Source organism: Brachionichthys hirsutus, unplaced genomic scaffold, assembly GCF_040956055.1.
Source record: "Brachionichthys hirsutus isolate HB-005 unplaced genomic scaffold, CSIRO-AGI_Bhir_v1 contig_618, whole genome shotgun sequence".
Taxonomy (NCBI): domain Eukaryota; kingdom Metazoa; phylum Chordata; class Actinopteri; order Lophiiformes; family Brachionichthyidae; genus Brachionichthys; species Brachionichthys hirsutus.
Window position 1 is genome coordinate 52,111 of NW_027180575.1, and position 12,097 is coordinate 64,207.

Sequence of the window (12,097 nt, forward strand, 5' to 3'; positions counted from 1 at the left end):
TTACAAAAGGGTCTGAGTGAACCGTGGAAAAAATGCAGACAGAGACCCACAGAATGATGACAGTAAGCTGTGATGTGTTCATACTGCCTAAGCCCCGGGTCGAATTTCAGATTTACAGAACAATGTCAGAAATAGATCCACGAGTCTCCCCGGTGCGCCCTTCTCCCCCATTTCCCTCCATCTTTTCCTCAAACGCTGCGAGATCAAATCAATAACAATCCCTCCGTGGTAACGTGATGCATCGGCGTGCTTTGAGCTGTTGCCGATGAAACACTATCGTATTTGTTTCCTCCAGCATGCAGCTGCAATCCTGCTGGAACCTCTGGGCGTGAGAACGAATGCCACCCTCACGCAGGAAGTTGTCAGTGCCTCGGTCATGTGACCGGACGTGACTGCAGTAACTGCGAGGTCGGCTTCTTCAACCTCCGCCCAGGTGTAGGATGCGAGAGGTAAAGAAACACATACCTGGTTGTCACATTTCACAAGATAATGGGCTGAGAGAGTTTCTCGCCTTCCGCAGGTGCAAGTGTAATCCGATTGGCTCGTCGTCCGTCGCGTGTCATCCAATCACAGGACAGTGTGTGTGTCGCACAGGAGTGGAGGGAACCCTGTGCGATTCTTGCCGTGTGGGCTTCTTTGGATTCTCATCACGGGGCTGCAGAGGTGCAGGATTTTACTTCAGGCGTCACCAGCGCTGTCCTCTAATTGTCCATCACACGTCTGACTCGTGCAAAGTTAACCCCGTGTCCCCGTCATGTCGTCCACTCCCAGCCTGCAACTGTGACCCGATGGGCTCCGTTTCCATGCAGTGTCGCAGTAACGGTACCTGCCTCTGTCGCCAGGGCTTTGTGGGCTACAAGTGTGACAAATGTGCGTGGAACTACTTCCACAACAGAGCCACACACCAGTGTGAGGAATGCCCGGCTTGCTATGGGCTCATCAGGAAGCAGGTGAGTTTGTGGAGCAATTAAACAGCTCATGGTTGGGAATTTCCAAACTCTCCTCTTAGCGGCTGCGAATCTGCCGTACATTAAACATGCAGGGGTCTTCATCATGTTCTCCGGCTCATTGCTAATGGTGTCTGAGGTGGAGCAGAGATTGTCCATTAAGACTTTTCAGCCACCTGAGGCACCTAGGAAATAACACCGCAGATGGTGTGAGCCAGTCAGATTTTGGTTTTGGCTGCTTTAAGGGCGTGTTCACAAATGTAGCGATGTTCAATGTCATCGGAGTAAGAACTGCACCAGGTATTCCATCTTTGTTGCACGCACAAATTAAATTGAGGAAGGAAGGAAGCGGCTTTTTAAACATCTTGTTTACATCCTGTTTACATCCTGTTTGAATCCTGTTTACATCCTGTTTGTGTCCTATTTACATCCTGTTTACATGTTGTCTGCATCCTGTTGACATCCTGTTGACATCCTGTTTACATCCTGTTTACATCCTGCTTGCGTCCTGTTTACATCCTGTTTACATCCTGTTTACATCCTGCTTGCGTCCTGTTTGCGTCACAGTTTTACCATAGCAACAATTATAAATTTGCCTCCGTACCAGCATCTGGATAAGTCTCCGAATCGGATCACAAACAAACGGCACCAATCACACGACCTCTTCCAGTTCTCGTCGGTAAAGGTTTTCCGGAGCTGAAGGTTCAAATCCTGGAGAATTAAAATCACGGCATTGTGAAGCAACAGTTGAAATCAGCGAACGATCTATGTTTTTTCTTCATAAGCAGTTTCTTGTTAGCTGTCGATATTTCAAATCACGAGTACGACACTTTGGTAAATTCGCTGATGTCCCCGGCATCGATTGTTGCCCTCCTCTCGTGTGTATTGATGTCTGCTGCACATATTCTGATCATATCAAGTCTACGCACAGATGGCCCCTTCCATATTGTTATTATGAGGTGCAATTTGTTCTGGAAATAGCCCGGTCCCTGCAGCACATCTCCCTTGTGTAAACCCTCGCGACAACCATATGGCTCCTTCTTATTTGTGCGTTGCTCGTAAACAGTAACTGCGTGGAGAAACAGAAGGGGAGAGTTGCCCTAATGATCTCCTACGCTGCTTCCTTCCATCCCTTTTGTTTTCGCTGCAGCCCCCGTCTGCATGCCGAGGCGCTGCCTCCCAGGATTTGGCCGTTCCAGTAGCTCCGACGTGTTCTGTCTTTTCTCCGAACATATTCCCGTTCCGGCTAAAGTGACTCTGTGTTCTCTCCGGACCGGCTCGTACCTGTGCAAATGCCGGCCGGCTGTGATTTCAACAGTGTTAGCAATTCAGTGAACATCCCAGCCTTGTCTGCTCTCAACACCTGCAATTACTCTCCCCATCTTCAGTCTAGCCCGACTCCCCCCCGCCTCCTCCGCCCTCCGGGTCTCTGCTCGCACTTTGCTCACGGGAAGGGAAAGAATAACAAGCACACGGAGAGGACAGCTGAGAGGTTCGATCGATGATCAGGGAAGCTATTAAAAGAAACCTGGGAGCGGCCGGCCGGATAAAGTGATAAAGCAATGAGAAAAGATATAAGGTGCTTGTTTGAAGACACAAACGAGGATCCCGGTATTTCATTATAAAGAGACATGAGCTCATTTACGCCCTTCGCTGATCGTAACATGTCTATCACGCTTCCTGATCGGCTGCTGTTCTTTCTAGTCCGGACCGTTTAGCTGCGAGGGTCGACAAATTGGGGCCAATCGCGGCACCTTCCTTCCATTTCCAGATGTATGCTTCCATTTTCCAAGGAATCTAATCAGCCCATCTTCAGAAACGCTCCCATTCCGTGCAGAGAACAGTGCGAGAGGATGAGGATAGGAAAAGTGCGTTTTATCCGCCTGTTGTTGGTATTCATTTATTCATTGCCTTTGTTGAAATACTGCATTGTGATGCTGCGGCTCTATTCAATCCCAGTGTCTGAATTATTAAGTACAGATCTGGATGAATGGATATTTTTGCTGCAGCCTGTTTTTATTTCTCTTTATTCTTCTGGCTGTTTCGTGATTGCGCTCCGTATTGTCATCGACACCTTCGGTCATAAATCTCGGCGCTTTCCGCAGGTGGAAAACCTCAAGGCTCGCCTGCTGGATCTGGAGAGGCTCTTGGCTCGTTTTGATTGCAGAGGTAGATTCGGGAAGCAGCAGCAGGACCTGCTGAAGCATCACGTGGCCGGGCTGCACGAGCACCAGGGGGAGGACGCTCTACCCAACGCTCTGGAGGATTTCCTGGCCTTCCAAGGTAACCAGAAGAGGCGCTAACGGTAGCGTCTCCTCCGTGGTCACGCCGGAGACGCACGCCAGGCTCTGCCGTGTGGAATCGGACGCGTGTTAGACGAACATGTCGCATTACAGCTACTAGAAATCCAGCCGGCGTTGTACAAATGGGCTGCTGCTCCTCAGTGTGACGGCGGTACAGATACAACACAACAAAGCGATTAAATCAGGAAGCCGGCAGCAGCACAAGCCTCTTCTAATGACCTTAACACGACGCTTACATCCCCTCATTATGTTTGGGTTTGGAGAGGGGGCGGGGCTCAGCTGCACGGGCCAAACTGAGGCCAATCATTACGATACAGGACGAGTCACCTCGAACCCAAATTAATCTTTATTTAAAACGACGGCCGAGGCGTCTCTAATCCTCGGTTTATTACGACTATAGTCCCAAGCACGACAACAGTCGTCTAACAACCCCCCCTCCCCCTCCCATGCATGCTCACACACACACACACACACACACACACCAGCTGTGCACTTTGAGACATCGGGTGGCCTTATAATAATTTAATGAGTATGTGGGCGCAACAAATTGACTGTGTGGGCACACAGGCTAAAATAGCACATGCACACTGTGACACACACACACACACACAAGTTATGTCTTATTTTATGACAAGGCAAAGGCAAAGAATGAAGAACAAACACCCAAAGGCTTTGTGCTAATTGTAACTCAGACCGGTCAGCGCAGAAACAAAGTCCGGCTGTGACAATCCTCCGCATCCGGACACAGTTACTGATACAGGAAGGATAAGAGGCTGAATTCACACAGCAAATTAGAGTAATGCGTCAAATTGCAGCACTCTAACGGTGGAGTGGAGAAAATACTATTCTCTGTGAAATAATCTGTTAAGTGTTTAACTGCGGTTTTATTTGCTTCCTGCTCTGTGTTCCTTCAGAAGCCCGGGAGGCCTTCATAAAACAATTTTCCTTGCTGGAAGCTTCTGCAGGCGGGCTCTCATCCCAGCTGCACGGCATCACGTCAGCTCTGAACTGCAGCGGCGGCGTGACGGACGCCGAGCCCGCCGCTGTCTGTCAAACCTTCACAGAGACGCTGTCCGTGCTGGGAGCGTCTCAGGAACAGCTGAAGCGGGCGACGCTGGACCTGGACAACATGGTAGGTGAATCACAGGGCCGTCACTTCAACATGCTGTCGTTGTTCAGTCTGACCCAGATGGATGCCTGATTCATGCCCCCCCCCCCCCCTCCATGACCTGCACACAGAGAGGTTCATGGAGATCCAGAGTTCTCCATGGAAACAAAAGCCGGGTTCTGAATTAAGCTCTCCGCTCGGCCTCAGCGCGAGTTGATGTGATTCATCGTGACTGAACACGTGGAAATGTTTTTTTGTTCCATCTCTGTTTCATAGATCATTCCCTTTGAGGCAGCGTCCGGACCCAACAAATGGAACACGATGGTCAATGACTCACAGGCCCTGGTGAAAATGTAAGTCAGGTGGACGTTTTTTGTGTTTTATGAAACGAATGTTTGGATTAAGGAACAGAACTGGAACATCGTGATGGGTTCAAGTTGGACTCGGTCAGTGGGGGAACCCTAAATGTAAAAAAATATATATATATATATGTATATAAGCTATAGGGAAATAACGTTAAAACATTACTCGAGACAGTTTTCTGACTAAAATGAAGTCAAGCCAAACCAAAAAAACTTGCTTGACATTATTAAAGATGAAACGGATGATTTATTTATATATTTAATAACACATCCAGCTCACTTCACCCAGAACACAATATTCATGATTGTGCGTTATCGTCAGCGTGGAATGAGCTTGTGTTTCTACGGTGGCCCAGAATGGACAGACGCGCCACCGTCCTTTCCTGGTTGGGCTCGGAGAAAGGCCGGCGTAGGCGTTACTGCACGCTGTATCTGAATCCTGTCGACTCCAGTCCCGTTAGAAGATGCAGCGATATTTATAGGAACGGCTGCAGAAACCTGGACCGGAGAGCCGGCGAGGGGAGTCGTCATCACCGGAGCCCATTTCGTCTCTCCTCAGGCGGGTGCAACGCTCCGTTCTTCCATTTAACTCACTTCCTCCTTTCCTCCCTCCCAGTCACAGAGAGACAGCGGACCGCATCGAGGCCGTGGCCGGCAGGGCGGTAACCGCCTCAGAACGGACCTTAGGTTTCCTGATGGATCTGCTGCAGGACAACTCCACGGAGGAGTACATCAAGAACCTAACAGAGCGGTGAGCCCGACAAAGCCGAGCGCACACCGCACAAGACCAGCTGAAAGGAACGTCGTGCATACGCGTAAAGCATCTTGTGCTGTGGAAATCCAAACGAGCTGCAGCTCTCTGGGTTATTGCTTTCGGTAGCGGGGTCCGAACAAAGTGCGCCTATCCCTGGTGCAGCTCAGGGTTCTCTTCCCCACAGAGGCCCTTGGAAGCACAGGGGAGTTTAGGAGTAAGACATTTAGCCACAGAGGTAAGACTTCTCTCCACTGCAAGCCCATTGCTCTCTCGGATTTTCCACGCGCTCGCTGCATCTCCTAGCGTGTGATTGCTCTGAGGATTATCCGGAATGCTAGGAAGAATGATGCAAGAAGCCCTCGGGTGGCCATGATGAGAGCAGGAAGCCAGAAACTGGGAATTGATCCCCCCCCTTTGTAACAGCAGTCGGCTGGGATCGGGAGAGGCAGGTCTCGATGCACAACATTAACAAACCTAAATTATAGACAGTCTGGGCAGCAGCATCAATCTGGGCAGAGTGTAATTCAATGCCTGCTATGAAAAAGCATGTGAAACCATTTGACCGCGTGTTCGAACCAGGACGGTTAATCCTGAGCGCTTCATGTATGGATCAAATCACAGAAATGAGATGCTTGGTGGAGGTCCGCGCTCTCCGAGTGAAACAGATGTTTGATCTCTCACAGCAGCAATCTTTGTACTCTGGACAAGATAAGAAGTCACACAATGCCCCACTCGCTTTGTAGAGCAGCCTCTAACCCAGGGGTGGGCAAACTTTTTGACTCGCAGGCCACAATGGGTCCTAAAATTTGACAGAGGGGCCGGGCCAGGGTGTTTGTGTGAACTAATATAAATGACTTAGTTTGCCCACCCCTGCCCTATACCCTGTGTACTCCTACTGTGGAGCTGTCCGTGGTGCTGAAACGCACTGCTTTTGTTTTGTCATGTGGGGGGAAGCGTCGTTTCAGGGGGCCCTCCAAAACAAAGTGGCGCATTTCAGCACCACGGACAGCTCCACAGTAGGAGTACGCCAGGGTATAGGCCCCACTTTCCTTATCACTATCAGCGTGGAACTTTTCACTGTGACGTTCGTTTAGGTGGAATTTTACTTTGCAAACAATTTGCAGGCCGGCTGTTTGCATTCACTTTACAGCAGACATTACTGTGGAACTCTTTATGTGCTCGTCTGCGAATTAAGTTTGCAATTCATCGTAGATGTTTTGGGCAATGCCGAGCACCTCAAGATGTTTTCACTCGGCAAATTCTACTCCTAATTGTATTTTAAACTCATGATTAAACATGAGATTAATGTGATAAAGTGAAACTTTGCAGTTTCTGACCAATAGCATTCTTGCATTGACAGTCAAAGGATGCGAGTCTTTTATCCTGCCAGCAGTATTTTACACGTCCACCAAACAGATGAAGGTAATTGTCCTGTTTTCACTCCATTAATGTAGAAGCATGCATGGCGGCGGTTGAGGTGTGGAAAGGGCTGCAACACCTCTCCTGAATGCATCGCGCTTTCATTCCATCTCTTTGCGCCTCTCGACTCCCATCAGCCTCCAGATTCTCATTTGCAGATTTGTGTCGATTTCAACATTAGATGGCATCAGCCTCTTTTAAAAAAAATAAGACACGAAATTTAATTGAATGAGCTTAGAATAAATTTTTTACATCCTTCAGAAACATCTGCTCTCCTCTCTTCTCATCTCAGCGTCACGCGGATGCAGCAGCAGAAGGACAGCCTGACAGCGCAGGTGAATGAAACCGCAGCCAAGCATCGGGCCCTGGAGGCGGAAGCCGACGGTCTCAGGCTGGCCCTGGGTAACATCGCATCACCGTTGCATCCGCCGGCTCTAACGGATGCCATCCCATCACTGGATCTCAGCGAAACACATCCAGCCAACCGTACGGCAGAGGTCAGCTTGGGCAGCACCTGCAGTCAACAAATGGATTTTGAAGTGCCATTATGTTATATTAGAGCAGGGGTCCCCAAACTTTTTCCTGTGAGGGCCACATCACTTTTTCCTTCTCTGATGGAGGGCTGGGGTCAGTTTGTAGGAAAAGTGTGACGATGGCAGGGGTGCCTAAACATTTAGGGGCCGAATGCGGAGGCAGGCTGTAGTTTAGGCTTCATCTCACCATCACAACTACACACAGTGACGTGAATCGAGCATCACACACGCAATGCCTCTCACACCCAAACTCAGTCTCTCTCCAGCATTATCACGAAGTGCAGAGGCAAAGAAAGACTGGATCAATCAGCCGATCCAATGCAGCTGCAGAGGAGCAAACAACAAACCTCAAATTATTGTAAGGAACCTGAATGCTGCACGCCTTGGTTTTGAACCCAGGATCTCCTAGCAGGGAGTCAGGTGCACTACCCACTACACCACCCAGACGCTATCCTATCAGGTGTTAGGATATAGACGGTAGCATTGTTGACTTTAGACCAGGGGCACTGGTTTCGAATCCAGTACGACGTCGCCTGGTCGGAGACACGCCCACTCCACGTAACACAAAAGGAAAAAGCACAACATAACAACACAACAACATAGCAACACACTGTGGTCTGTGATATCAACTTATTATTTGACAGGTACGACTTTAGTAATACCTCGGGTCTCCTCACCTGTACGGTGGCGTGGTCGGTAGGGTTACCGACTCACAGCCGGAGGAACTGGGTTCGCATCCACCTGTGGGAGTGGGGATGGCGCGGGGGCGGCGGGGTAGGCCCAGGGCCCCGCCTGGGCGAATGGAGTGGTCCACTGGTCCACTCCATTGCGCCCAGGTGTGCCCCGGGCCCGCCCTGTTGCCCCTGCTCCACCTCATTCCCGTAGTGGGATTCGATACCAGGTCCGTTTTGCCCTTTTATCATACCGTGTTTTCACGACCTGCTGATTCGGCGCAGTCTCATGAACAGTTGATTTTTCTTTAAACATACAAAGGGCGCCGGCATGATCTGTGCGCGAAACCGAGCAAAACCGAGTTTGGTACTCACATCTTTAATCGTCATCAAACAAGCATACTAGTGCGCGTTTTCAAAAACAGAGCGGGAGCAAACCAGTTTGGTACACAGAATTTTTAATTGAACAGCTGCGCTAGATCTCCGTCAAACATGCCGGGCTCCCTTTCTTCATCGCCAGTCTCTTTCCGTGCGGCGGCGGCTTCTGCGAAGGCTCGTACAACAATGCTAGCAAACAGTCAGCCGAAGCAGCTACACTCCGTTCACAAACGGTGACGCTGCGCTGCCTTCCACTCCGAGTGGAACCGTGTTCTCCCGTTATCCGGCGCTCCCACGCAGCCCGCAGTTTAACGTTGCGCGGTCTTTGGTTAATCCACCGGGGACGATGATGATAAGCTATCTTGCTAGTCAGCCCGTTAGCGAGTTAGCTTGCTTCACCCCGGCTTAGACCGTATCGGTGAGACCAGCGCGCACGGCGTCGCCGATCGCAGGTCTTCTTCTTGCTTCCTCCTCTTCCTCCATGGATTCATTAATGCTGGATCCTCTCTCCGCTGCTCTATTCCCGTGTTCTGCTGCGGGGCCGACAGCCTCCTCCGCTTCGTTAGCACGCCATAATACTATGTTGAAGGACAGCATCGGTACGTATCGCTCCGCGAGGCGCCTGACTATAATACTATGCTGAAGGACAGCATCGGTACGTATCACTCCGCGAGGCGCCTGACGGAGTCCGCCTTACAACAAAACATAGGACGCGCGGACGATAGGACGTTCGGCAAATTTAGAAGATAATTTAAGACTTTTACGTGCATCTTACCGTGAAAATACGGTAAGTTGATATTACAGAACATCGGAACATTAACTTTCTGGCCGTATGTGACAGTCATTAAAAATAAAAGGGGGGCTACTCATGTTGTATGGAAAGGAAAATAAGTAAATTTTATTTTGGGTCTCTGGTATTGTTCAGGGGGCCAGGCCAAATGTGGAAATGGGCCGGATCCGGCCCGCGGGCCGTAGTTTGGGGACCCCTGCATTAGAGCATAATTTAGCCTAGTTAAAGCTGCTGTGATAGCTGCACAGATGAGAAACCATTCCGGCTCGTTTTACTGTGCATTCACAGAGAGATGCATCCATCTCTCTCTTTTTTTGAAGAGTGGGAAGTTAACTCCACTCTGGTGTTTCTTCTTAATTTAACATTTGGCAAACAGAGAGGGAAGCAATAGAGGAGAAGGATTTTCAGCTCATGCTGTTGCAGCGAAGGATGATAAACTCCTGAGGAGACAAAAAAAAAAAACGCCCTCTTTGATTGGATGGATGAAGAAGTGCCACAGGAAGCAACGCCAGGTTGATTTAGCGTTAGCATCGACATCAGATTGATCTATTTCTGCTTCCTGCTTAGTTTGGGGACGACCTGATGAAACAAATAGAAGTGCTGGACCGGCAAATTCAGACCAAAGAAGATCTCATCGGAGCGATCGGAGAGGAGATGAAGTCGCTTCAACAGGCGGCCAATCAGCAGCTGGAGAAAGTCGACGTCCTCAGTGAGGTGACTGCATTAAAAGCATGCGATAGTCTGAAATCTCACGGGAAGATTTTTAGCAACGCTAGCAGTGTGTCGAATGGGAAAAATCCTGACGTTCATCACTATGGTTTGGAAAATTTTCCCACGTAGCGGGACCTTCAGGTCCAACCTGGAAAAACGGAATTCCCAGCAGACACATGCTGTTATCGCACCAAATGCTAGCACGCTAACGCATTGATTCCAGCTGCAAAAAAAAAAAAAATCATTCTATACATCGCTGAAGCTTTGAAGACTGAAGACGTCACTGGTTTAATGTTTAATCCCTCATGTTTCTTTCTCAAGCTGCAAGCTCACACTCAAGGGTCAAAGGTCACGGCGCTGTCGTCCGTGGTGACAGGGAAGGAGGTGGAATCAGGCGCCATGGCGCTCCACAGAGAAATAGACAGTGAGTCGCTGTCTTTCAGGCATGTTTTAATTTTCACCCTTGTTTTTTGTGGACGGTCGGGCCGATTCGTTTGAACTCAAGCTGAAATCCTGACATCGTGAACACGTAGAAGTATTCCTGCGATACGTCATCTCCGTCTGAATGTTTTGACCTTCTTGTCAGCGGCATCCATTAAAAACCTGATGAAATGAAATGTTTTCTTTTTACAGCATCTTGGGGATGGAGGTTGTTTCCTCAGACTGCCAAAGGATTCATTTTTATTCAATGCAACACCGACTTCTTCCGGAGCCGCTTTATTTTCCATTTCGCTTATTTTGTCATGACTTTAGTTCCGTTCCTCTTCCAGACATGGCGAAGGACTGGCCGCTCCGACAGACCCAGACCCAGGCTGCGCTGAAGAAAGAGCGACCCCTGCAGGAGAAGGTTCTGGCCGACGTCAGGAGGAGAGTCTCCCAGATCGAGATGACGCTGAAACCGGCTCTGGAAAACACCAGCCTCTCCGGCAACGCCGCCAAAGAGGCGGAGCAGATGGCACACGCCGTGGCAAAGGTGTGTAGCTGACCCGCCATTCATGAGCAGATTATATTCCGGTTCCCAGGATGATGTCATACCTGGTAAACATCAACTCTCTCTTCATCATCATCATCATCTCACACCACAAGTAATGGAACTCTCTGTAACTGTCGGCTCCTCCCTCCCGGTCTTCTTCCCTCCTCTGCCTGCAGGAGTCCAAGGCGGTTCTGACCCAAGCCAAACACACCAGGACGGCGTCCGTGCACCTCAGCGCCCACGTCGACTCTGCTTTACGGCAGCTCGTTGAGCAGCAGATGCTGACTGACGAGGCAAACTCCCAGATCGCCTCAGAGGTACGGGACACGGACATATCTCTGCCTGTTGATCCACGGCTCATCGGCGTCGCTTAAAAGTCGAGGACTTGTCTTGTCGTTTCCAGCCTCAGGTGTCCCTGAGCAGCATAAAGGAGGACATGGAGGCAGCCAAACTCCAGTTGCATGTCTACTCGGATACGCTCACAGAGCTAATCAGGAATATCAGTGAGTCATTCTTTTATGGGTGATGTTTTTTACTGTAGCTACTTTTTTTTTTTGTCTTGCATGAATTAAAAACTCGTTAATCTTCATTACACCTTTAAATGCCAGATCACTAAAGAGCTCTGTGCCTTATAATGGCTCATTTAACATGAAAATAAACCCCAGACTTTCATCCCCATGGTAAATCAAGAATAACTGCTGTTAGTCAGGCCCATTATATGTTTTGCAGGTCAATTTCAGTGTATTAAATTTGTGCGGTTGCGTATTTCTGACTCTATTATTATATTATTAAGTAGTTTTTGTATTGTGTTCTTGAAGAACAAACCGATCATCAGTCACACTAAATAAAAGCAGAATAAGCTGACGCGTGGTTTCCCGTGTCCAGATGGAAACGTTCCGCTGGAGAGATTCGACCGGATCCTGAACGAGACGGAGCGCCGCCTCCGCATGCTCCGCGGGAGCGTCGAGAGCCCCGTGCTGGGTCTGAAAATCGAGACGCTGCATTCGGCCGCTCGGGAGCAGCAGAGCCAGATGCACGTCCTTGAACAGGACTTACAGGAGATCAGAGAGGAGAGAGACAGTCTCAGGGACATCGCCTCCAACCTGCCTCGGTCCTGTCCCGAGGCCACGCGTCCAGGAAAAGGATAG

At 49.6% G+C, this 12,097-nt stretch overlaps 1 protein-coding gene across 1 annotated transcript in view; it reads left to right on the top strand.

Annotated features, from left to right (window-relative positions):
• Positions 1–12,097, top strand: part of lamc3 (laminin, gamma 3) — a gene marked incomplete at its 5' end in the record, with an annotated part of 60,205 nt that extends 48,108 nt beyond the window's left edge. Inside the window, 14 exons of the mRNA XM_068759141.1 lie at positions 296–449; positions 521–663; positions 772–950; positions 3,053–3,230; positions 4,165–4,382; positions 4,635–4,711; positions 5,337–5,471; positions 7,186–7,390; positions 9,833–9,979; positions 10,298–10,400; positions 10,747–10,949; positions 11,126–11,266; positions 11,353–11,452; positions 11,835–12,097. Of these exons, the coding sequence (XP_068615242.1) occupies positions 296–449; positions 521–663; positions 772–950; positions 3,053–3,230; positions 4,165–4,382; positions 4,635–4,711; positions 5,337–5,471; positions 7,186–7,390; positions 9,833–9,979; positions 10,298–10,400; positions 10,747–10,949; positions 11,126–11,266; positions 11,353–11,452; positions 11,835–12,097 (2,246 nt within the window). The remainder of the gene's footprint in view (positions 1–295; positions 450–520; positions 664–771; positions 951–3,052; positions 3,231–4,164; positions 4,383–4,634; positions 4,712–5,336; positions 5,472–7,185; positions 7,391–9,832; positions 9,980–10,297; positions 10,401–10,746; positions 10,950–11,125; positions 11,267–11,352; positions 11,453–11,834) is intronic.